The sequence below is a fragment of the Spermophilus citellus genome (assembly GCF_964194105.1).
Source record: "Spermophilus citellus genome assembly, chromosome: 4".
Classification (NCBI taxonomy): Eukaryota; Metazoa; Chordata; class Mammalia; order Rodentia; family Sciuridae; genus Spermophilus; species Spermophilus citellus.
Window position 1 is genome coordinate 24,971,818 of NC_138185.1, and position 24,739 is coordinate 24,996,556.

General features: G+C 56.9%; 1 protein-coding gene and 1 pseudogene across 2 annotated transcripts; one reads left to right on the plus strand and one right to left on the minus strand.

Moving 5' to 3' along the window:
* Positions 1 to 317: 317 nt before the first annotated feature.
* Positions 318 to 1,279, plus strand: LOC308646377 (holocytochrome c-type synthase-like; annotated as a pseudogene). Its single transcript has one exon. The product of its transcript is annotated as a holocytochrome c-type synthase-like (transcript).
* A 3,204-nt stretch (positions 1,280 to 4,483) lies between these two features.
* Positions 4,484 to 24,090, minus strand: BPIFB4 (BPI fold containing family B member 4; the record flags this gene model as incomplete). Its single annotated transcript, XM_081289179.1, has 16 exons — positions 4,484 to 4,507; positions 6,545 to 6,621; positions 7,683 to 7,746; positions 9,605 to 9,647; positions 10,957 to 11,024; positions 12,265 to 12,435; positions 14,913 to 14,966; positions 16,452 to 16,655; positions 18,070 to 18,161; positions 18,375 to 18,435; positions 18,832 to 18,895; positions 20,651 to 20,794; positions 21,417 to 21,521; positions 22,370 to 22,862; positions 23,253 to 23,315; positions 23,985 to 24,090. 16 exons carry the CDS (start codon positions 24,088 to 24,090, stop codon positions 4,484 to 4,486), a joined length of 1,833 nt encoding a protein of 610 aa, XP_081145305.1.
* Between the last annotated feature and the right edge of the window lie 649 nt (positions 24,091 to 24,739).

Consider the following 24,739-nt stretch of genomic DNA (forward strand, 5'->3'; position numbering starts at 1 on the left):
CAGCCTTGTCCAAGGGACATGCCAAGTGCCCCCCCACACACACTCCATCCTTCGTCCTCAGTTCAGCCCTGCTCAGAAGCAGGGGTTCCAAAAGCTCATGCTTTAGGAGTCTGTCCACTCTGTTACCAGTCACAGTGAGCACCTCTTGAGCACCTACTGTGTGCAGCCTCAGGGCTAAGTGCGCCAGAAGGAAAGGTCAATGTCCTCACCCCATCTTAGAGCAGAATTATTATCATTGTCCTTCTTTTAGGTGGGGAAACTGAGGTTCAGAAACACTAGAGGCGCAGTGAGGGGAAGACGGGGACGGTGGCAGGTCGTGGTCCTCAGGGTTTGGGTTGGAGGTTAGAGGCAGGGCCAGCAGCTGGGGGAGAAATCAGGTGCGGAAGGGCATGCTGGCCACAGCCAGTGGGGCCTGGGGACCATGCCCTGGAGCAGCTGGAAATTTAAAGTTGTTTGGAGTCAACACTGATGCCAACCATGCGTTTGTCAGCCTCTACCCCTGCTGTTCCAGTTCAGACCTCAAGTGCTTCAGATGAGACAGCAACACCGCCTTCAGGATGCCCAGTGCATGAAGGGAAAATGAAAGGCTGTCCAATGAGTGCAGAACCCTCTGTCCAACCTGTGAGAGCAGAACATACTCTGTGCCTGCCCACCAAGATCGTGCCTATGAGTGTGTGGAGTGTCCTGTTCCAGGCGCTGCGGCTGAGAATAGGGAGAACCTGGATGCTTCAGATCTGATGCCACCACTGATCAAACACCAGCTCCAGATCAGCGCTATGCATTGTCTGCAGGAAGAGAGGAGTCATCCATTCCACAAGCAGATTCAGAGAAAAAGTGGGTTTATCCTTCTGAACAGATGTTCTGGAATGCAATGTTAAGGAAAGGGTGGAAGTGGAAGGATGAGGATATCAGTCAGAAAGATATGTATGCTATCATTAAAATTCACAATCAGAACAATGAACAGGCCTGGAAGGAGATTTTGAAGTGGGAAGCTCTTCATGCTGCGGAGTGCCCTTGTGCTCCAACCTTGATCCGATTCGGAGGGAAAGCAAAACAATATTCACCGAGAGCAAGAATTGGTTCCTGGATGGGGTATGAGCTGCCTTTCGGGCACATCAATCGCTGTGGCATGGAAGTTGGATATGTGATAGATCATCACGATGGCGGCGAAGTCAACCAGGACTAGCAGCTCACCATCCTGGATGTCCGCCCTGCCTGGGATTCGCTTTCAGCAGTGTGGGACAGAATGAAAGTTGCTTGGTGGTGCTGGACATCATAACCACTGTTTTGTTTGTGATGCAAAGTAGAAACCTTTTTTTTTTTCTGAGAGATACATAAAACTATTTTCCCCAAACTGAACTGCACTCGTGATGTCATAGGAACTTCAGGCGGGTCATACCCTTCATCCTCCGCTTAGCAAAGGGCCCCTGCTCCATTCAGTTTTGAGCTGTGTTTTGCCTTGTGGTTTATAGCCAATAGTTCTGAGTTTTCTTCCCGTTTGGTTTAAGTGGGAAACAGTCCCTCAGTTTGTCCATTAGCTGCAATATTGCCTATGTATTTCATCTAGAAAAGTCTGAAAAACCTCTGAAAAAGAGTTTTTAGAAAGTGAGGAAAGCTGTTTTTTTCTTACCGTTTTCTCAGGAATATTTGAGAGGTGATACCTGAAAGCCAATGTACTGCTCGTGAGCTTTTACCTGATCAAATCTTTTAACTAAAATCATTAATAGAAATAAGCAATATCTTTTTAAAAAGAGACTATTATTTCCGAAGTCCCTACAATTTAGTAGAGACCCTGAACAAAATGCAAAGCCATACCCTTGCACTCCAGCAAGACTAAGGCGTGTCTTGGCTCTCGATTCTTATTTATATGCATTTTTTCACTGTCTCAATTTTCATGTTTTAAGGAAGCTTTAAGCTCGGTGTTAAAATTCCTTGTATCAGTTACCCCAAAACTGGTTGTTCTAATTATAACAGCACGTTACAAATGACTGCTTTTTCAAGTGTTGATAATATTAAATCCTTTAATTTATCCTGAATACTGTAGTGTTAAATCAGTGGATGAAATTGGCAGTCTGTGAGTGATTAATTTGGTATGGATTTCTTGGTGTGTACGTTCTACATGTCAAGAGTATTTTGTACATTTTTAAATAAAGCTGATAGTTAACAAAAAGAAAAGAAAAGAAAAGAAAAGGAACACTAGAGGCCTCACAAGTGACATAACCAAGTGACAGAGATAGGATTCGGAACCCCTCCTCCTGACTCCCAGATCTTGCTCCTGAATGACCTCATGAGGCCACCAACTGACACCTGTGCATGCAAAGCCTTCCTGTCAGCGGGCGGACCCTCCTGGCCAGGGGTGGAGGGGAATAAGGAACATAAAGTCTCACACATGCAGGTGACTTGAAGATAAAGCTCCTCCCTGATGGAGAAGCAGGTTTAAAGAGTTATGGCAGCGATCTTTGTTTATATACGTCTCATCGTCGGGTTGAAGATTCGGCAAGCTTTGCTCTTTGTACTCCGACGGTTACCTTTATTGGGCTCTTCCACAGTTGCAATGTGCAGATTCTAGGAGCCTGTGTAGCTCTCAAGAAAGCGCATGGTGTAAAGTACCTGTTCGTGGGCCGCACTGAAGAACAGGCTGTAAGACATTGTGGTCGTCTAGCGGGAGAGTTCCTCTATCCCCAGGAGCTGGGTGCCTGAGATTAAGGTCCAGGTGGGAAGACTCTTTCTCAGAGGCTCCTCATGCAGGGAACCCCACAGCAGCTAGGCCTCCTGAGCCCTCGCCCTGGAACATTCCCAGACCTGGACAGTGCTCTGCCATTCTCTGTCACCGCTCTCCACAGCTTTGGTGCCAAGGATTGAACCCAGGGATGCTCAACCACTGAGCCACATCCCCAGCCCCCCTTATTTTCTATTTTGAGACAGGGTTTTGCTAAATTGCACAGGGGTTAGGGCCTCACTAAGTTGCTGAGGCTGGCCCCGAACCTGTGATCCTCCTACCTCAGCTTCCAGAGTCGCTGAGACTACAGGCCTGCGTCACCACGCCCGGCCCAGGCTGTTTTTAATAGACGGCCTCTTCCCTCCCGACTGGCAGATGGGGTTTCAGGAGCCTTGGGGGGTGTTGCTCTGAGGGGACAGTGATGTGGCAGGATCTAGTTTCCCTTGAATGTCCGGCCGTGGGCCTCATGTCCAGAAGCCAAGGACGTGCTCTGAGAGGACGACGTGGGAGCCTCCGGGATCACTCTCTGGCTGTGACTGTGGTTTCACTGGCTTGGGTCGAAGCAGGAGGAACCTTGTATCTTTGCAAAACCTGAATGGCAACAGGAGCCAGGCCCCCTCAGCCACTGCCCCAGCCCCCTCCTTCCAGGAAACATGGGGGAGTGCGGAAGACGTCACTGTGGCCACCCGGGTGTCCAGTCCCTCTCTCTGCCTGGGCAGGTCAGGCAAGGTCTCCTGACTGACCTTGGCCAATGAACCGTGAGAGAGCTGACCCGTCTGTGGTGTTAGTGGGACTCTCCAGGCCCCGCCCTCTCCTCTGGGAACTGTATGACTTTGGGGGCCCCCAGAACTTGTGACCCGAGGCCGCAGGGAGCCATTAGGACATGGGCCTGGAGTGAACAGGTCCACACCTCAGCTGGGTGACCTTGAACCAGTCACTGCCTTTCTCTGTGCCTCAGTTTCCCCACTTTTGAAACCAGGGCCAACCTTGTGTGAACCCTGTGGTGCTCTCCTGAGGTTCAGGGAGATCAGGCGGCGGAGTCTCAGTTCAGGGCTCGCCAGGCACTTGGTGCCCAGCAGACGAGCGCCCCCGGGAGGCTGGGGCCAGGGGAGACACACTATCCTTCCCCTTCCACCCTCCTCTGGCCCCGGGGAAGTCAGTCGCGGTGGGAATCAGGAGGGGAGGGGACCCTGGTCATCGTGGCTGTGAGATGTCAGGTGACCTTGAACTTGTGCTTTCTGCGTCCTGGCCCTCCCTGTGGGCTGAGGCGCGGGAAGGGAAACTGAGGCAGGAAGGACCCGCCCAGGGGAGTGCAGAACAAAGGTGTGGAGAGCTGGAGTAAGCCCTGCTGCTCAGCCCCATCCCCGGATGTGACTGAGCAACCCTCCAGCCACACGCAGCTCCCGCTGCCAGGCCCCGGGGGCACAGCCAAGGAGGGAAGGAATCAGACCTGCAGGGGCTGGCCCAATGCGGAAAGGGAATGTTTTATTGAAAGCCAAGATAATCCTGGAGTCAGATCCGCCTGAGGCCCAGTCCTCAGGGCCACCTCCTCCCCTGCAGAGCCCAGGGACTGCATGGTACGGTTTGCCAAAGGGGCAGTGGCTGGATCCTTTCTGTCAGGTGGAGGCTGGTGGAGGAGAGGATTGGAGGCTGGGAGGGGCCTGCTGTGGAGGCCTCAGGGCTTCAGGGCCAGGGACCGTGTCCAGGCCAGTCCTCTCCAGGGCTGATTCTGGCTTCTTCCAACAACGTCTCTGCCTCTGTCACTCAAGCGCTGAGCACCAGAAGGTCCTTGGAGGGCAGAAGAGAGAACCAGGTGAGCAGGTGGGGCCAGGGCTCTGGCCTCAGCCTCGGCCAGACACCTGCCTGCTGCCGTGGACGGGGCGAGTGTGACTCAGGGGAGCGGTGACTCCAAATGAACTCGATGAAGGGGTCCCGTGGGCCTGGGGCCTCCTGTTCAGAGAACCCTGGGCAAGACACAGCCCTCCTTGACCCCCATCCTCCTCCCCTACATAAGCCACGCAGGCCTGAGCTCTCTGCAGTCACCAAGGTCCACTCCACGGGACTACAGAAAAGTTCTGCAACAAAATAAGTGATAAAAGTAAAAATCAAACCTCAAAGAAGAAAAATAAGTATCCACGAGTTCATATTGACTAAGTAAGCAACTGACAAAGTAAATGAATAAACGGGGAGGAAGGTCGGCCCTTCCTTAAAGAAGAACTCCAAACATCACAGTTAGGCCAACAGGACAGTGACGAATGCAGACAAGAGCCACAGCCAGGGCCCAAATGGGTGGCGAGGGAGGGGAGGTGGTGTGCGGGTGCGAGCGGGACATGATGAACCCGCTGTGACAGATGATCACGGTGCACCACGGAAAAAGCACTTTTTGAATCAGAACTAAAAAAAAGAGAGAGAAGGGCCGGGGCTGTGGTTCAGCAGTGGAGCCTCGCCTGGCATGTGCGAGGCCCTGGGTTCGATCCCTGGCACCACATAAAATAAATAGATAAAATAAAGGTACTGTGTCCCACTACAACTAAATTTTTTTTAAATATAAAAATTTTAAAAAGAAGGTGGGGGAGAACCAGCTACTGATGGGGGACAAAGTAGAAAATAATAGCTTTTCAGTTAGAGGGACCTGGCAGGAGCCACCTCAAGCGAGTGTGTCCCACACGGTGTCCCTGACAGGGGCAAGCGCACAGCTCCAAGTTCCACTCCTGGGATGTCCTTGCCAAAAACACATGGCCTCAGTCCAGCCACGAGAGGATGTCACTCAGTCCAAGTGGAAGCCCATCCCACCCACAGGCCAGAGCTACCAGAAATGTCAAGGTCACAGGACGAGGAAGAGTCAGCAGTGTGACGGGCGAGCCTTTTGCAAAAGGAATTGTCAACTTGGGACAAAGGCCTCTTGGTTCCATCTCTGGGAGTCCCAAGGAGGAATCCTGAACCCAGAGGCAGCCCCTTATCATATGCTCACACTGACATGGCAGACCATTCCAGAACGCTTACCGAGTGTCAGGGCTCAAGGGCACTACAGGAGAGGCTCATGTCATCCTAACGCAGCCCCGTGGGTCGGCCCTGGGACCAGCCTTTTTTTTTTTTTTTTTGATAGAGGAGAAAACTGAGGCCCAGAGAAATTAAGTAGCCCACCCAGAGTCACCCAGCTGGCAACTGGCAGAGTCGGGATTTGAACCCAGACTGCTGGATTCCAAGCCCTATTCTTTGAAAATAAAACTCCAGAAAGAAAAATAAATAAAACTTCCGAAAGATTGGAATGAAAAACAAAAAAACAACAATAACAAAAATACATGTTCTAAGGGATGACTTGTGTTCGTTTAATGTCCCTGTATTTTCCAAATTTCAGACGCTGAGCACCTGTGGCCCTTATAGTGGTGGCAAGAGCCCCTTCTTCTGAACTTCAAGACACCTGCTGTCTGTAATCAGCCAATGTCTTCAGGGACGTTTGCCCAAAGTCCTGTGTCCCTCTGGGTTTGGAAGGCCCCGTATCCCAGGGCCTTGCAAAGTGTCTGGACATAGTAGGTGCTCAATAAAGGTTTTCCCAGTGAGCGACACCACCTTCACCTTTGGGGAAGCCCGTGGCTGAGGAGCCTCAGCTTTCCACCTGGGGGATGGGGCAGCTCTGAGTGGGACTGTGGGCTTGCCTTGAAGGACTCTCAGTGGCCCTATTCTTTGTTCCTCTGTCTCGTATGTTGGAGGGAGAGGCCTCAGGGCCCCCCTTCTCTTCCTTTCCCCAATTACTGCTCGGACCTTTAGCTGTAGCCAGAGGTGAGGACAGAGGGCAGTCGGGGGACAGAGCGCTGTTCCCCTTACCTCCAAAACGTCGATGTCTGCGTTGCTGAAGTCGATGTTGAGGATTTTGGGGAGAGGGACCCCGGAACCCAGCACGGCTGAAAAACAACCACAGCGGCTCGAGGTCAGGCGAGGTCAGCGCGGCCAGGAGGCCCCCAAGCCTGGCCATCTCCTCGCGCCTGCCGACCCTCCGGGCCACAGCACATGGTCGCCCTGCCTCCCTGTGGGTGGAGGGCCGTCCCCGAGGCTGTCCTGCTGGCCCATCCTCACAAGGTTCCCTGACCCAGGTGACTGGGCCACCGCGGGACCAAGTGCCTCCAGCAGAGAGACGGCAAACTGTCACTGTCACCCTGCTGCGCCGTGGGATCCCTGCAGGAAGGACGGTGTCCCCAGCACCACAGAGGAGGGGACATGTTTGCTAAGTCAAGGAAGGGGCTCCCCGTGGGAACCAGCAAATGACGGGGACGGGGTTTGGTCCCGGGTCTCAAGTTGTCAGGACCAAGTGGACCTGTGACCCTTGTTCTAGAAGGAGGGATGGGAAAGGAGGGAAGCAGGGAGGGGGGGTGGGCAGGGGACAAGGCGCCTGGACCCTGCTGGACTTTTCGGGGGCTCTGTGGCTCTCCCGGTCCCGCCCTTTCTGGGGTATTGGGTGGGGCTGGTGTCTTCTGCACCCACTCCAAGAACCTAAGAAAAGTGACAGATGGCATTTCAGGGAGATGAAAGGACGTGCCCCAGTGCACGGCCCTCAGGGACCAAGCAGGCCTAGAGCCTCTGTCTCCTGTCCCCTGTCCCCTCACCTGGCCTCTGACACCCTGCTTTAATAAGGCTCCGTTAGACATCAGGGTCTCTCTAAATGAGCCCTGGCTGGTATGGGAGGTGACATCAACTGGGACGTGCCAGCCCACTTTGTCCCCAGCGCTGGATGAAGCAGGTTGGGGCTGAGGTCCCCGATCATCTTGGGGTCACCCAGCTATCCCAGCCTCCAGGTGACCCCGCGGTTTTTAAAAAACTGAAAAATACCTGCATTTGGAAGCTTAAATCAACGTTTCAAGTGCAGCCTCAGAACTGCCTCTGAGGTGGAATGTCTGCGAGTCCCACGTGTCTTGCACACCAGCTGTCCCCAGGCCCCCAGGTCCCCGGTCCCCCAGCCTGCGCTCACCGTTCATTGCGGGCATGAAGGCCAGGTCGAAGATCTTCCCAACCAGCACTTCCATGAGGCCCACCTGCAGGGACAGAGGACTGAGCCTGGGCAGGGGCTTCCCGGCTCTGAAGGCCCCTGGGGACCTGGGGCTGGGGCCCAAGTTGGAGACCCAGAGCTGCTCGGGAGCCTCTGGGAGTCCTGGCCACAGAGCCCCAGGACCCGGAACGGCTCAGCAGATGGCCCCAGGGCCACCTGGGTCACTGCTCCCTGTGCTGGTGGGAGGTGAGGCTGGCGGTCCCTGAGCCACAGGCAGGGCCCAGGGAGGTGGAGCGGCTCCCCTGGAGGCTGGAGCCTGGGGAGGAGGGAGGCTGGCCCTGAAGCACCCTTCCAAGGCCCTGCACCCTGCGGCCAGCACCCCCGGCTCCATCCCAGCTCAGCCTCCTTCACCTCTGACCCTCAGCTCCCGAGGTCAGCCCGCAAGGACACAGCCAGGGTCAGGGGAGGCGCCCAGAGGCTGGCCTCCTTCGCCCTCTGAGCCATCCTGTCACCCGCGCGTTCTGCACCTGTGGGTGCCACCAACCTCGGATCCCAAATATTTGAAAGCAAATTCCCTCCATCCTGGATGGGCACAGGCTCTCTTGCCATCACTCCCACAGTACAGTCTAACAACTGTCACCTGTCACTTAACAACGGGGAAGCTCCCGGGAATGTGGTCCCCATGTGAGCGTCACAGTGTGTTTCATAAACCAAGATGGCTTCAATGTCACTAGGCCGTTTTGCCCTATGAGACCAGCACAGTCTCTGGTCCGTCGTTGAGGGGAATGTCCCACGTGGCCCGTGAATGCGTTTACGTGGCACTGACATCCTGGGCGCCGCACAGCCATCCTGAGAGGATGGAAATGCTGCAGGTGGAGCAGGCCCCAGGCAGACGCCACGCCCTTGTCCACTTGGGGACCTTGGTGTTGTGGGGGACCCTGGGCCGATGCCCCCGTGGATGGCAAGGGACAGCTGTGTCACCTCCCTAACGTCTCTAAACCGTGACTTCCACGTCTGAAGACAAGACGGACTGACCCTCCCTTAGCTGGTTGTGAAAGTCCTTCACGTCAGAGATCTTCAGGGTGCTCAGCGCCCGTCACTCAGTCCCACCGCAACTTCCAGCCCACTGTCCCCTCCGGCCAGTCACTGAACGTCCCTGACGTCAGCTTCCTTATGGGAAAGTTGCCCAGATCCTAAGAAGGCTGTGAGGACCCAGTGAGAAACTGCCCAGCCAGCTGAGAGCCGGGACAGTCCTCCATCTAAAAATGAGCTGGGGCACGAATTTCACGGGCTGCAGATGTCTGAGTTCAAGAAACTCAAAAACAAGGAACAAGAGATGAATCTGCCCGGCTCACCCCAGGAAGCAAGCAAGGGCTTAGCTGTCAGCTTTTCTTGAGAGAGAGAGAGAGAGAGAGAGAGAGAGAGATTGAGATTGAGGTTGACTCTGAGGCCTTGGTGAGGTGCAGGGACCCAAGAACAGAGATGAAACAGGACCCGGCCCTGGAACCTGAATGTCTCAGAGTCACGGGCCCTTGGAAAGAGGATTCCAGAACCCGGGAGTAAGAATGAGGATGAACACCAGCCCAGCCCTGTTGATCTAAGAGGAGGAGACTGAGGCTCAGAGTGGCCGGTAATGCTCCAGTCACACAGGGGTCAGTGGCCTCCTGACTCCCCCAGGACATGGCTGTCCCCACCGATGTGCACTAAGGGTCCCCCATTAAAACAGAGCAGCAGGTGGCCGACCCCCTGCCCTCCTCCTGTGTCCCCTGTTTCCCCATCTCTGCGTCCATGAGGAGGCCAGCCACCTGCTGGAGTCCCAGCCTCTCTGGCCCCGGGGGAGAGGCAGTCCCCAGAGGAGCTTCCCCCAAGCCCGGGATGCTCCCTGGGCCCGATGTGGCACTTACGTCAAAGTTGCCCACATTCGAGGTCCGGAGGTTGAGGTTGGTCCTGCGGGTGATAATGTCAGCCCGTTAGAAGCAGCCATTACTGAGAGCCCGAGGTGCTGGGTTTCCACAACTGTCTGAAGCCCTCCACCCACGACCTCTGGGAGCCCCTGGTCCTGGGGGAGTTGAGGGGAATCATGGGCCGGAGCAGTAACCATGGGCCAGACGCTGTGCTCAGAGTGGGCAAGGTGCCTGTTGTGGCTTTGCCACCTATCGGCTGTGTGGCCTTAGCCAATGCCCTTCGCCTCTCTGTGCCTCTCTGCAGAGCGCAAGACTCCTCGGACTAAATGACAGCCATGGGTGACAAGAAGAGGACTCGGTGCTTTGAGCGTGTTTTCTTCCAGCCCTCCTCGGCCCCTCCTGCCACAACGCCCGGGTGCTTTTCCTCTCTGCAGAGTCTGCCCGTGCTCTGCCCACTGGAACCCTGGCCTTCCCACGGCTGGGCCCCTGGCTGCATGTGGCCACCTTGGAACTCAGATGGCTGACTGATACCGTCTCAGAGTCCCCCATGGTTGGACTCAGAGCTTTTATCAAAGGAAAAACTTGCGATGACCTAACGTGAGCTGAAAATTTGACCCATGATCTCATTAAATCTCAAAAGGAGCACCTAGTTCTTACTTCCGTAGGCTGACGTCAACGACTAACCGAAGACACTCCTAGGACTTGGCTCAATGCCCGGCACGTGGAAGGCACCCAGTAAATAATAGTTATCATCTTTAGGAATCTTATTAAGTAGGACTGGGGTCTCCATTTTCCCATGAGAAGACGGAGCCTCAGAGGGGAAGTCACTTGGCCAAGGTCATGCGGTCAGACAGCGGTCACAACAGGATTTGGACCCATATTCTGGAGTCCAAAGCCAGCATTTTTAACCATTCAATGCAGCAGGTCACATTCACCTGGGTTGGCTCCCAGCCCCTCTCTGTACTTGCTGTCTGGCCCTAAACAGGTAAATCTACCTCTCTGAGCCCTCGTTTTCTCATCTTTAGAAAGGAGCATCCTAGCCCTGACTTCCAGGTGCACTGGGAGCCCGTGGCAGAGCCTGGTTCGTCAGCATCAAGGGCGCCTTGATTGCGGGCACTGCTGCTGACGGCGGCTGGTTCTTTCTCTTTGAGTCACACTACCTGGAGGCCCCTGATGGAGCTCTCGGCAGACATGGCCATTTTTGCCTCTGCGGCCTCTTGCATTGACCCACCCTGACGGTCACTCCTGACATAGGAGACCTCTGGTGCCCCTGGTGGCCATCTGGGCCAGCACCAGCTACAACAGCCCCAAGATGGCTCCCTGAGGGGGAACCAGGGAAGCAAACCCCTTACTTGTCCAGCTTGGCATCGATCATGAGCTTATCCCCTTCCACAGAAAATGAGGCCAAGAGGTCAGTGTCCTGGAGGGAGGAGGAAGAGGTGACCGTCACTGCCAGCTTGTCGGGCTATTGTGCGGGCGCTGGCTAGGAGCCCACTGACCCTGAGCGTCACCAGGGCTTGCTCCAGGGCCTGGCCAGGCTCCCTTTAAGCACAAGGCTCCTACACAGTAGGTTCACCTCCCCAGAGGAAGAGGAGTCAGGAATGATAAAGGACCAACATTAACAGTGTTTGCAAGTTAGCTGAGTGAATACTTCCCACAAAGACAAATGACAGAATCCCCATGACTGGCACTGGGGGCACTAACCAAGTCTCTCTGAGATGCCTCCGAGAGAGAGGCTTGAAGCCCAGGAAACTTGCTTTAGGAAAGCCATGGCAGATGAGATTGGGCATCATTGCTGCCAATCATTACTGCCCCGCCCCCCAGAATAGGGCATAAAAGGACCAAACTCATCTCCCTTTGCAAGCAGAAATTTTGCTGTAGGAAAATCCCTCTTTGCTCCCCTGACTCTCCTTCTAATAAATAAGATCAGATAAAAGTTACATTTATGAAAATAAAAATAAACCCCAACAAATTCATGCAATGGAATTAGCAACAATAATAGGGATTGCATGATGAAGAGCTAGGGGCACTGGTTGCCTGTGACAGGGACCTAGTCTGTCAAGAGAAATCATCCTGAGGAAACGGTGTTTGAACTGAGGACTGAAGGCTGTGTAGGCTTTGACTAGATGAAGAAGAGGGAGGGAGAGCCATCCAGGCAGTGGGGAGGGCATGTGCAAAGGCCCCGAGGCAGGAAGGAGGTTGGCATTAAAAGGAAAGAAAGAAGGTTGGAGATGGAGCCGGTGAGAGGACTCTGTGAGGCTGGGGCAGAATGCAGCCAGACCAGGCTGTGGGCCAGGAAGTCAGGGCTGCATCTCTGGGACAATGGAGTCTGGTGTCAGGGTTGAGCTGGCTCAGACATTTGGGCTGTTAATGGGAATGTCACACAGCGGGGTTCAGATTGGGTGAGAATTGGCTCTTCTAATCTGTCATCTGATGATGTCCAAAAGGACCCCACACAGCTGGCCTGTCATGCTCCAGCAGGAAACCCACTTCCCAGACTAGATGCGGCTCAGTTGATCTCAAGCCCTGGGGGCAGGGATGGGAAGGCAGCGGGTCCTGTGGCAGGGCCTGTGGGGAGTGCAGGGCCCGGGATCTGGGGGGGGGGGGGGGGGGGCTCTGGCTTGAGGCCCAGCAGGGGCCGCTGCAGCCCAGGCACTCACCACATCGATGAGGCAGATGGTGGTCTCCACGTCATTGGGCTGGGACACCACGACCTCAGAGGTGGCGAACACCTGCACGAGCGCCTTGTCCTTCTGCAGCGTCACCGTGGGAGGGTTGGGCACCTGGATCCTGATGGTGAGCGGCCGGGACTCGGGGTACTGCTGGAACACCTGTGGGCGGGGCCGGCAGGTGGGCGGGGCGGGCAGGTGGGCGTGGCCCTGGGCCTGGGGCGCCCAGGGGGGGGGGCGTGGGGAGGGGGCTGCCAGCGCCTTCCTAACCCGCACCTTCAGGCCCAAATCCCCTCGGGCCCTAGGAACCACAGGCAAAGCCAAGGGCCGCTGTGGTGTCAGGGCGGGGGCTCCCCTCTCCACCTCTCCCTGGGCCACCTTGGGAATGAAGGTGACAATCCCAGACACAGGGACTGCCCAAAACCACCAGGCACTGAGCAGAGGGGGCCTCCTTGGGGCGCTGGGCAGGGCCGAGTGACGGTCTCCATTTCATTCAGTCATCACCGCCCTGCAGGGTCTCATCTCCAGGCCACAGATTTAAAAACTGAGGTTCAGAGGGACATATCAGGCCCATCCAAGGCCAGTAGAGGAGGTGACCCAGCCCCAGGCTGTGCAACTCAGAGCCCGGGTGTCCACCACCCCTCCTGGAATGACAGGCCATCCCCGGGGGGCTGTCCTGCGAAGTCCCAGAGCAAGGCACAGAGAGGCGACCTGGATTCCCTGGGTCTCACAGTGGGACAGACCTGGGCCTACTGACCGCAAGTAAGTCCCCCAAAGCTAATTTACCAAAGGGACAATTCACCAAGTGACCTGTTTATCATATTCACTCAGTAACTTGTTCACAAAAAATAACAATGATTTTAAGGCCACTCTTCTTAAGTATATTAACGGGGCACAGTTAAGTGTGCAAACCCAGGAAGCTACTTTTTAAGAGTAGAGCCAGGTGCGGTGGTGCCTGCCCGTAATCCCACGGGCTCAGGAGGCTGAGGCAGGAGGATCTCGAGTTCAAAGCCAGCCTCAGCAACAGTGAGGCACTAAGCAACTCAGTGAGACCCTGTCTCTAAATAAAGTGCAAAATAGGGCTGGGGAGGTGGCTCAGTGGTCAAGTGCCCCTGAGTTCAATCCCCAGTACCCCAAAAATAAATAAATAAAAGAGTAGAGAGAAGCTGTTTCCATGGAAACGATGTCATATGCAATGCTACAGGGCAGGTCGGGTCCTAAAAAGTTTCTATTCATTTCTCGAATATGTGCCAGATGAATTCTTCTGTTCAAGCTCCTGGTCAGTGGATAAATTTAGTTAATTCCTCCATTTGGCCGGTCCCTGAACTCACCCCTGGGCAGACGGACTTTCAAAGAGTCAGTACCTTACTATTGGCTTTTCGCGGGGTGGGGGGTTGTCAGGGCACTTTTCTGAAGGGCTCTGGGGTCCCAACCACCCAGACTGGAATGTGCAGAGTCCCCAAGAATTAGCAGTGCCCCTTCACAGAGATCCCTGGGGGTGCCTGACTCAGCGCTGACCACGCCTCCCCCGTGACTCCACCCCAGATGGTCGCCCTGCCTGACCCTGCTGCAGCGGACCTGTGGCTATCTGGAGGCCTAACGCCTGCTCTGGGGCTGCCTCATTGGGTGACTCCCTGGGCCTCTCTTTCCCCATCTGTAAAATGAGGTGCTTGTCCATTTTGGCTGCGTGTGATAAATATGACCGAATTCTCAAAAGCTGTAAAATGCAGTGCACATGGGAAGTGGCCCAATAAATAAAAGGCCCCGCGATGGAGGACAGCCTGGCCACATGAGCGGCCGCTGCTTCTGACATTGGACGGTGCCTCTGCCGTTCCACTCTCAACCACACGAGGGCGATAGCGACCATCTGGTGAGTCCCATCTCTTCCCTACCTGGGACTGGCAGAGTTGGGGAAAGCCACAAAGGGCTGTAACTCTGAACAGGGATCTTTGTTGCCAGGAGCAGGGCAAGGGGGCCAGCACCAGAGACGGGATCAACAACGGGACAAGAGCGCATTTGCTCTTTAAAAATAAATAAATAATAACAACTTATAATTATTAAGAGCAAAGATAGTAACTACATCGCCAAATGCCTGCTCTGTATCTGGGTTCCAGATTCCTGTCGAGGACCACCCTTCAGGGTGAACACTGCTATCCCCATTTTCCAGATGAGAAAAGTGAAAGCTCCGAGAGGAGAGGCCATTTGCCTACAGCAATGGGCTGGAGTGTGCTGAGCTGGGTCTCCAAGGACCTGGCTCTTCCCCTCCAGGCTCTCACAATTCTCATGTGCCTGGCCCTGTGTCCGCACCTTGACCGCCTTATCCCTTCTCCTCCCCTGGATACCCGAACCCATGGAAGAGGTGTCAGCGGGCATTTTTGACAGATGAGGGAATAGAACTCAGAGAGGTTACAACTTTTGTCCAAGGTCACACAGTGAAGGAGTGGACAGCCAGGACCAGAACTTCACCAGCTGGTCTGCAGACAGAGCTCAGGCTCCTTCCCCTCCTGCCTCCGCGCCCCTCAGTCCAGGAAGGCAGGCAGAGCAGCTGCCCCAGTGCTGGGCATCTTCCCCAGAGCCCGGTACCTGGGATGGCTGGTGGGGGACAGTGGAGGACAGTGGCGCCTGCCTGGCTTACGTACCTTGGGAATCAGGGCTCCCAGTGTGGACGTGGTGAGCGGAGGAAGCTCTTCAAACTATAGGACAAGGAAAAGGATCAAGTGAGTCCCAAGGTGACAGGGACAGACGGGCATTGCCAACATGGTGACCAGACAACCATCTCCTTTCCCTGAAGGACCCCTTGGGAAGCCCCGCCTGTCCAGCAGTGGCCACTGTGTAGACCAGGCTCACCACAGCCCCCACCTGAAGAACGAAGGCGAGGCCTGAACCTTTCTTCTGCAGACGTGGAACTCTTTGTTAAGGCAAGGGTAGCACCGTCGGGCCCCTTTGCAATGTCTGGGTCCCTGGCCCATGACTTCTGCGGTATCCCTGATACTGCTTTTGGCTTCAGATCTTCCCTAAACCAACTCACTTTTTTGGAGCGGTACTGGAGTTGAACTCAGGGACACTCAACCACTGAGCCCCATCCCCAGCCCTATTTTGTATTTTATTAGAGACAGGGTCTCACTGAGTTGCTTAGCGCCTCGCCATTGCTGAGGCTGGCTTTGAACTCCCAATCCTCCTGCCTCGGCCTCCAGAGCCCCTGGGATTACAGGTGTGCACCATGGTGCCTGGCTTAACTCACTTCCTAAGACCTCAGATACTAAAAAGAGTGGAAAGCCAGCACCACTTGACAGAAAGAGACGGCAACCATGAAGCCAGTGTCTGTTTTCTCCTAGTTAACTGCAGGGGCAGAGGGTATAGGTTACTAAGTGGAATCTAACAGCGCCAGCGTTTGTATGGGCTTCTTGTTGCTTGTTTTGTTTGCGGACACCTGTTCTTGGAACAGGGAGGTGGTTTGTGGAGCAAATCCCATGGGGCCTCAAGAAGCCCCAACTGTTCAACATATAGGGTGGGTGGATGGATGGATGGACAGATATCTGACAGATTGTGGATGGAGGGATGGATGGGTGGGTGGATGACAGACAGATGGACAGATATCTGACAAGTGATGGATGGATGATGGATGGATGGATAGGTGGTGGGTGGTCGGCTGGGTGAATGATGGGTGGGTGAGTGGCTGGGTCAACAGGACAGTGGACAGACGACGGACAGGTGGTCTGGTGAAGGTCAGTGAGTACACATTGTCGCACCTTGAAACTTTTCTTAAGGTCTGACATTTTTCAAGAGAAAGTTTGGACAGCAAATGACCAAGGAGCGCGCTCTGGGTGGTGTTTTGTCCCCACCTACTTTAGTTCCCGAAGTGCCAACATTGGCCAAGGGAGTCTACACGTTTATGCGGAGAGACATACGTGTGACTCTAAGGTGCCTCTTTTAGACAGGACAGAATATTAAACAAACTCCGCAGGCTCATGGTGCCACAGCGCTGCTCAGGGTCTGGTCTGTGAGCGCAGCCCAGGGAACGCGAGAGAGCTGACTGCGAGGTGGGTGGAGCCGAGCGGGATGGGTGGAGCTAAGAGAAGTGGGTGGAGCCGAGCGGGTGGGTGGAGCCGAGAGAGGTGGGCCGTCTGGTTCTCCCTGCAGGGCGCAGTCCCAGCCCGCCCCTAGGGGGCGCCACTCACCATGCCGTCGGTGATGTCGATGTCCAGCGCCCCCTGCTTCTGCAGCAGAGTGAGCACGGAGCCCAGGAAGTTGGCCGAGATGGCCAGCTGCGAGTTGGTGTTGTCGCCCATGGGCGGCAACTCGGGCATCCTCTGCCTGGGAGACACAGCTGGCCGCCCCAGCGGGTAGTCGATGAGCTCTCCGCCGGCCTCGCCCACCAGAGTCTGGGCAGCAGGGAGGAGGGCAGGGAGGAGGGAGAAGAGGGAGGCTGCGGGCGGACACCGGGCCCTGAACCCGCGCAAGCAGCCCCCAGGACCAGAGCCCTGGGTCTCAGCACTTGGTGTGGTGCGTGGCCTCTCACCTCCAGCCACTCTGCCCTCACCTTCCTACTGCAGCCACCGGGGATTCACCACCCACAATGGGCCTTCCCGCGGACCTCCCCGCACTTTCCTTGTGTGCCTCAGTCATCTTAGTTCAAGACCACCTCCTCCAGGAAGCCCTCCCGGACCTCCCTGCATCACATGCCCCACATTAGGCTCCATTACAACATTAGATTAATAATTGTGTATTTATTGAGTGACCATTTCTCTTTTTCTCTCTCAATCCCCCCTCCACACACACACTTTTCTTTTTCTAGTACTGGGGTTTGAACCCAGTGCCTCTGAACCAGGAACTACACCCCTAACCTTTATTTTTAAATTTTATTTTGAGATGGGATGGGGATCTCGCTAAGTTGCTGAAGCTGGCCTCAAACTTGTGATCCTCCTGCCTCAGCCTCCTAAATCACAATAGATCACTAGTTCTCTCAGGGCAGGGACTTTGTCTTCCTCACTGCTGTACTGGGTCCTTGGTACATGGCAGGTAACTACCAAATGTCTCCGGAATGGGTGTGTTTAGAGCACCTCAGGTGTGTGCGGTGTGCCTGGGGCCTCAGGAGCGGGGTGCACCTGCTGCTCTGAACTGCTGGGGGGAGTGAGGAGGCCTCCAGGTCTGTGGTCTCAGAGGACCTGCATAAGTCTGTGTGCCTGTGCACAAGTAGGGCCAGGTTGGAGCCATGTGGTGGCACAGCTCACTGTAGAGTGTCACATGTCTTCCAACTTCCCTTTCAGAGATGTCCTATGGGTAGCTTGAAGTTGGCTCTGGGGGAAGTGTTTGTGCCTTGGAAATAAGCGAATGCTGCCAATCGGGACTTTTTTTGATCACAGGGAGCCCTTGTTAAATGCCTACAGCCTCCACCGTCAGGGTCAAGCCCAGGCTCCTGGATGCAGCTCCACCAGCAGGGAGGTGGCCTGACTTGGGCCCCTGGTCCACGTTATTAGCTGTGTGGCCCTGAACCACTGGCTTAACCTCTCTGTGCCTGTGTGTTCTCAGCGTGCCCCCATCCCCGTGGCTGCTGTGAGGACAGACTGGATGAATCTGCACACAGCATGTAAAACATGGCTGCTGCACAGCAAGCTTTGGAGACGGGCCGGCTGTGACTGTATTCCTAACAGGGCTCCTAGAAGGTCCCCATCTAATTGGAAAAGGGTCCCATTCAGATGTCGCTCCCCAAGCACCCAGTGGGAGCCCTAGGGGCCTCTCCTTTCACCCCCACCTCCGGGCAGGAGGCCACCTCCCCTGGGCCAAGCCAGCACTCACGTTGAGGTCGAGCTCCAGGAACTCCCCGGTGACCAGGGGCAGGCTGGAGAAGGTGTACTGGACGCTCCCCAGGATCCCCAGTGGGACCAGAGCTGCAGGCAGAGGCAGGGGTCACGGGCGGCCTGGGGGCGCAGCCAAGGCTCCAGGTGCAGGCGCCGAGGGCGAGCAAACCCCCCAGCAGAACGTCGGGACAGAGGGAAGGCCAGGTCACAGGGCCTCCTCCCAGGTGTGGCATGTCCCCGGGTCGGGCCCTGAGCTGCCGCTAGCAGGCCTCGGCCAAATGCAGCCGGGAGGAAGGAACTCACAGTCCACGAGCCCCAGCTGGTCGTTGACGAGACCCAGGACCACGTCCACGATGGGACAGAGCTGCAGAGAAAACGTCACGAGTTCTGGTGACATCAGGGAGCTGGGGAGGGAGCTGCCCCCCAGTGCCCACGGCTAAGGCTTGTTCTGCGCCAGGCGCTGTCCTCCCCCTGCCCCGGGGGGAGGCTCGGTCAGAATGGCCCCCTTGGAGACCCAGGGAGGTGACCGGCCCCGTCACACAGCTGGAAGGAGCTGGAGCCGCAGGGAGCCCAGGGCTGGGTGGTGCCAAGCCTCGCCCTCCTGTCCCTCTCCTCATCTGTCCCCAGGAGCCTCGCGTCCTTCCCAGGCCCCCAAGAACGCGTCCGGCTCCTGGTTCCCTCCATCTCTCCGGGTCTCCTCTGTGTCCCTGGACTGTGGCCCTGGTCTGCAGGTGCCCGTGCCCTCCCACCCCGTTCTTACCAAGTCAGGGAGGACGTTGGCCAGGACCCGGTTCACTAAGTTGTCCACGAGGTTGGGAAGAAGCCTGGGGACACGGGGCAGGGTCAAGGCCAGGCGCAGACCGAGGCGCTCTCAGGACTATCTGCCCTGGGGCGCCTCTGGGCAGTGAGACCCCTGAGCTGGACAATTGTGCCAGCAAAAGAGAGTGCGGCCACCCGGAGCAGGCTCCCAGCCAGCAGCGGGGCCGCGCATTCATCCGTCCACCCATCAAGACAGGCTGCCCGCTCTCCCGTGGCCTGGCCAGGCTGCCGGCTCCTGATTCCTAGTCCTTCCCCGGTTCCCGCGCCCTCTGTGGGGCTGCTGGCTGCAGAGGTCAAAGGAGCTCACTGCTTTATCACAGCAGGATCTAGAACATTCCAAGGGCTCAGTAAGTGTGTGTGGAAGGGACAGAAGAAGAAATACTAGCCAATAAACTATGCTCCTGGGGTTCACACCAAAGGGTGCCCAAGGGCAGAGCTGCTGTCCAGCTCCGAGCTGAGGTGACTAAGAATTACTTGAGGCAAAGCCCTAATTAGAGTGTTCCCCGAAAGCTCACCCTGGGACCCCTTCAGGTGGATCCACCTTCAGGAGACTAAGCCTGGTTCCGGTCCTCCTTGATGATGGCCCTTGAGAACAGTCGTGCAGGTACACACAAGGGGCTTGTGCGCCTGCGTGTGTGTCGGGGGACAGTTTGCCATTAATCTATGTATACTCGGGGCCCAGACCCTTTTCTCCTCTGGGAAGTTACCTAACAGATAATCAGGTCACTGTGAAATGACATCTGCAAAAGGTAATTCATTGTCACAGCAGCAGGTTGGACAAACTGAAATGCCCAGCCGTAGGGGACTGGGCAAATAGATGGTGGTTCACCCAGACCATGGAATATTACACAGCTCTGCAAAATGAAGCAGCAGGGACACGTGCTGTGTCTGGATGCAGAATATCCTCCTGATGGAGGGGTGGTTACAGCGGGCACCCATCAGCATTAAAACCAGGGGCAGATAAGAAAGTATGAACACGTTTGCTTCATTTAAACAAAGAAATTGGAAGGAAAATTAAGAACCGAATAACTGCAATGAGCAGGGTGGGAGGGCAGAGAGGTGGGGTGGGAGGGACCCTCGTCACTCCTCACCTTTCTGTCATTCTACAGTTTTGAACTGTGTATTAAATAATATGTATGATGGTAAAATGTGAATTTAAAAGTCCCGAGGTTCCTACGTTCTGGACCCCACCACCCGATTCCCTCTGCCACACTCCTCCCTGAAGCAGAAACAGAGGCTTGGAGAGGCCCCTGTGAGCCAGGATGTGGGGCTCAAGTGGCTCCGTGACTGCCTCCAACCCTGAAGTCCAGATGAGATGGAGACGGGGGCGCGTGGCCAGGGGTTGGTAAGACGGGGAGAAGGGGGACAGAGACCCCTGAGACAGGCTGGAGCAGGCGCTCCCACCGTGTGGACGGCTGGTAAAGGGGAGGGAGCTGGCTTCCAGCCGTCCTGAGTACGCCCCCATCCAGGACCTCCACCTGGGGACGCCTGCTGGCCAATACAGGCGCCTGAAGACCTCTGGGCAGAGTGGGGTCTTGGACAGTTTGTGGAGAAGGTAAAATCGGAAAAAAACCAAAAAACGCAAAACCATCATTCCCCGACCCAGATACACTGAGCAGAATGTGGATAGTCCAATGTGACTTGTCACTGCTCTGTGACATCACTGTCCCTTCCAGGGACATGCGCAGGTGAGTGGCGCCGTTTGTTTGCCAGAGGCGGCTGTAGCATCCCCTGGTCACAAGGCGCCTGCTGGTACTCACCCTCGCAGTAGCTTGACTTTGATGCCCCCCAGCAGGGTGTCACAGCGCTCGATGACCAGCCGCGGATAGCCTGTGCGGTCCATGGTCAGCCGGACCTTGGCCGTGATGTTTACCTCCACGGCGATGTCCAGGAATCCAATGAGACTGGAGCCGGCCAAGGACACCGGGAGTCACACCCCGGCCACCAGGGGGCGCACCTTTCACAGCCTGAAGAGCCTCTCCCCCCTGCCTTCAGCCCTGGCCCTTCCTGTCATCTGCCATGTCCCTTGCTCAAATCAGGAGGTGTCCCTGCTCCCTCCCCCTCGGCCTAAGAAAGCTCCAGAGGCTGGGAAGGAGGGTCCGGATCTGGTTTCCAAGGTAACCAATCACCCAGCTGCAGGCACGACCTCATCTCAGGGATAATGAATGCAGAAGTCTGCTTCTCAAGTCCCCAGCTGAGCACCTACTTTGTGGCAGGCACCTGCTGCTCTCCCCCAAAAGGGAGATGGGCTACTATTCCAGTGTGGGTGCTGACGCTAAGGCTCAGTGACATCAAGAGACCCCTCCAAGGTCACGCAGCTTGTAGGAGTCAGGATGGAGCCCAGGCCACCCCCACCTCCAACCTTCTCAACCCTGGCGCTGGGCCATCCTCACTGCTGGTAAGGACCACGGGGTGACTCAGTCCCAAACTGGGGCTCCCAGCGTCATGGATACAGGGACCAGGTGGAGAGAGGGCAGCCCCTGGCCCACCCACCCAGCAGGGACCCCCAGGGCCCAGGGCACACACCTCTTCCCATTGATGGCCACGCGGGTGTACAGGCTCAGGTAGACGCCCACCCCGGGCAGCAGCCTCACGGACACCCGCGGGAGGGTCAGCTCCACAATGCGCAGCCTGCGGGGGCGGGGGGCTGGTGAGAGGCTGCCCCCCACACCCCTTCTTTGCTCCCCATCCATCCCCCCGACTGGAAGGAGACCTGGGGTTCTGGGGCAGAATGTGCAGCTCGCAGAGATGTCAAGGCGGGAGGGGGGGACGCCTCTCCCCCAGCCCCGGGCCAGCCCACTGTGGGTGTCTCCAGGAACTTCCCGCGAACATTTTCCACACCAAGATGCCGTCCCTTCTGCGTGTCCCCACCCCCTGCCTGGTTCCCTCCTGTCCATTCTCCAGCCTTGGGCCAAGGTCCTCCTCCTCCAGGAAGCCTCCCCTGACCTCCGGAGGAGGCCGCTCATAACTGGATCACAGTCTCCAGGCTGCTTTATCCAAGCTGCTGCCCCACCCGCCGCAGGCTCCTGGAGACGGGGATGTCATTCATGGCTAACCACTGGGTCGTCCCAGTGTCAATCGGTGTCCCTCAGCTGCAAGGAGCCCTGCGTGTTGTTGGACTGAGTGGCTCTGGGCTGGGTGAAATCATGAGGGATGTGAGGTGAAAACGGGAGACGGGCCAGACACGGGCTGCTGGTCGCGAACCCTTGGGCCCATCCTCCTGGCTTCATTTCCGTGACCTTCCCACAGATGAGGAAACCGAGCCTCGGGGACAGGAAAGGAGACTCAACAGGACACAGGCAGACCCCGGTGGAGCGGGGTCTAGGCTCTGGGCTCTTCTACACCAAACCCCCAAACCATGTGACTTGGGACCCTTAAGACGTCCAGCCCTCAGGCCCTGTCCTGGAGACCAGGCACCCCCGCCCCAGCCCTTGGGTGCAGGCTCCCCGGGGGCCGCAGGGAGGGCCCCCTGTCCTTACCCTGTGATGCCTTGCACGGTGCTGAGAATCCCGCCCTCGCCAAGCACACCCAGGACGCCCCCTCCTCCAAGAAGTCCTCCGTCACCGAGGAGACCGCCTCCGCCCAGCAGGCCTCCTTGGCCCGACAGGATGCCTTCGTTGGCCAGCATGCCGCCGGAGCCCAGCAGACCCCCAGGGCCCAGGGCCCCGGTGGCCACCCCAGCTGGGATCTCCCCAGGCCGCAGCTCTCGCCGGTGACGGTGATGCCGGTGGTCCCCGATGGCTGCACCTTCCGAGGAACGGTATCTGCTGTGGTCGTCGCCGCTGCGGAGGTCGCGGATGCTGCCGTCGGGCTCCAGGATCTCTCCGTAGCGGTACTTGCCCCCCAGCTGGGCAGTGTTGTCGTTGGTGTCAATGTGCCCGTATTTGTAATTGCCACCAAGCTGTCTGCCATTGGTGTATTTGGGGGGAGGCTCTCGGACATGGAAGTCATTGTAAGGGACACCACCAACACCTCGGGGGAATTCAGCGCTTCTGTAGTCATCGTAACGGTGACGGCCACCACCCAAGAGGCCACCACTACCGCCCAGCAGGCCCCCGCCACTGCCCCCCAGCAGCCCCCCACCACTGCCCCCCAGCAGCCCCCCACCACTGCCCCCCAGCAGCCCCCCACCATGGCTCCCGCCACCACTGCCCAGCAGCCCCCCACCGCTGCCCCCCAGCAGCCCCCCACCACTGTTTCCATTGCCACCCAATAGACCTCCACCCAACAGGTCACCGCTGTCTCCTCCGCCCCCACCACCAAGCAGGCCCCCCAGAAGGCCCCCTCCCCCGCCACCTCCACCTCCGCTTCCACCAAGCAGCCCCCCCAGCAAAGGCCCGCCACCGTCACCACCGGCTTTACCCATGGGCACCTCCCTCAGGGCCGAGCGGAGAGCGTCACTCTGCTCCAGGGTGCCGGAGATGGCTGCGGAGAGGCCGGGCGTCAGCCAGGGGTGCCCGCCCCCGCCACGGCCCTCCTCCCTGGCTCTGCAGCCCGGGGGCTCCCCTGGCCCCTAGGTTTTGACACCCTTCAGCCAAACCCTGATGGCATCCCTTTGTCACCCTCCCTCCCAAATGTTCCACGGCTTTAAAAAGTCCATCTCCTCGTGCACCATCCGTTCCTGGGAAACTGTCAGGGCCAAGCACCTCAGAGGAAATCATCTCATCTTTATTGTCACGACCGCCCGGGGTTGGGACAGGCAATGTGTCCTCAAATGCCAGATGACTAAGTCAAGACCTGAGCCCTGGAGGCAGGGATTACAGGTCCCACCCTCGGGGCCCACCAAAAGGTCACATTCACAGAGGGGCACCCAGACGTCAAGTCACAGGTCCTCCTCGCAGTCCCTGGAGATACGGACACCTGTGCCCACTTTTCAGATGAGGACACTGAGGCTCGGGGAACTCAAGTCAGGGAGCCAAGGTCACATAATCAGAATTGGAATCCCAGGAAGGCCGACTCCAGAACCCAGGCCCCTGACCACCTCTCTACTGTCCGGCCACTTGATGTGGAATCTGCCAGTCAGGGAGGGTCCTTGGGTACCTGAGCCCACCCTGCCCAACCGAGGCTACCCGGCCCCCCCTGGGCTGGACTCACCATTGCTCAGCACGTCTTTGGTGACCCTCAGGACTGTGTTTGTCTCTTGGCGGCTGCCACCCACAGCGGTCACAAACAGGGCAGCCACACACCATGCTGTCCACATGCCGGTACAGCTTCCTCCTGGGGAGAGGGTGCACCCTGTGACGGTGGCCCAGCCGTGCCATCCCCCTGGCCAGCAGGCAGAGTTAGACCCCCCTCAGCCAAGACTGGGATCTAACCCGAGACCCAGGGCCAGGGGAACTGACCGGGGAAGCTAACATAGCAGACAGGGCCAGAATCCCCCACGCCACCTTCCAACTTTTCCAATTGAAATGAGTCTGGTGACACAAAACAGCGCCATGAACTGAACCATCCCAGAGAAGGGACGTCTGATTGTCTCCCAAGATGGCGTCCACAGACTGAGTTGCTGGCAGAGGGACAACGGGGATGCCAACAAAAACAGAAAACTGTAGCAGACAGGCTCTGGGGACATGTGTCCAGGGTTTACCCATCTGTCCACCCATCCACCTCTCCACTCACCCATCTCCTTCAACCCACCCAGCCACCCATCTATCTACCCCTCCACCCATCCATCCACCTATCCTTCCATCCATCTTGCCTTGGGGCCATCCACTCACCCACACATCTCTTTGGCCACCTTCTGAACCTCCTGCAAACACCCCTAAACCTCCTTGGAGAACTCAGTTCTATTCCATGTGGTTAAAACCCTTGAGCAAAAGTCTATACCTCTTTGAGCGCCTGCTTGCTGGTGG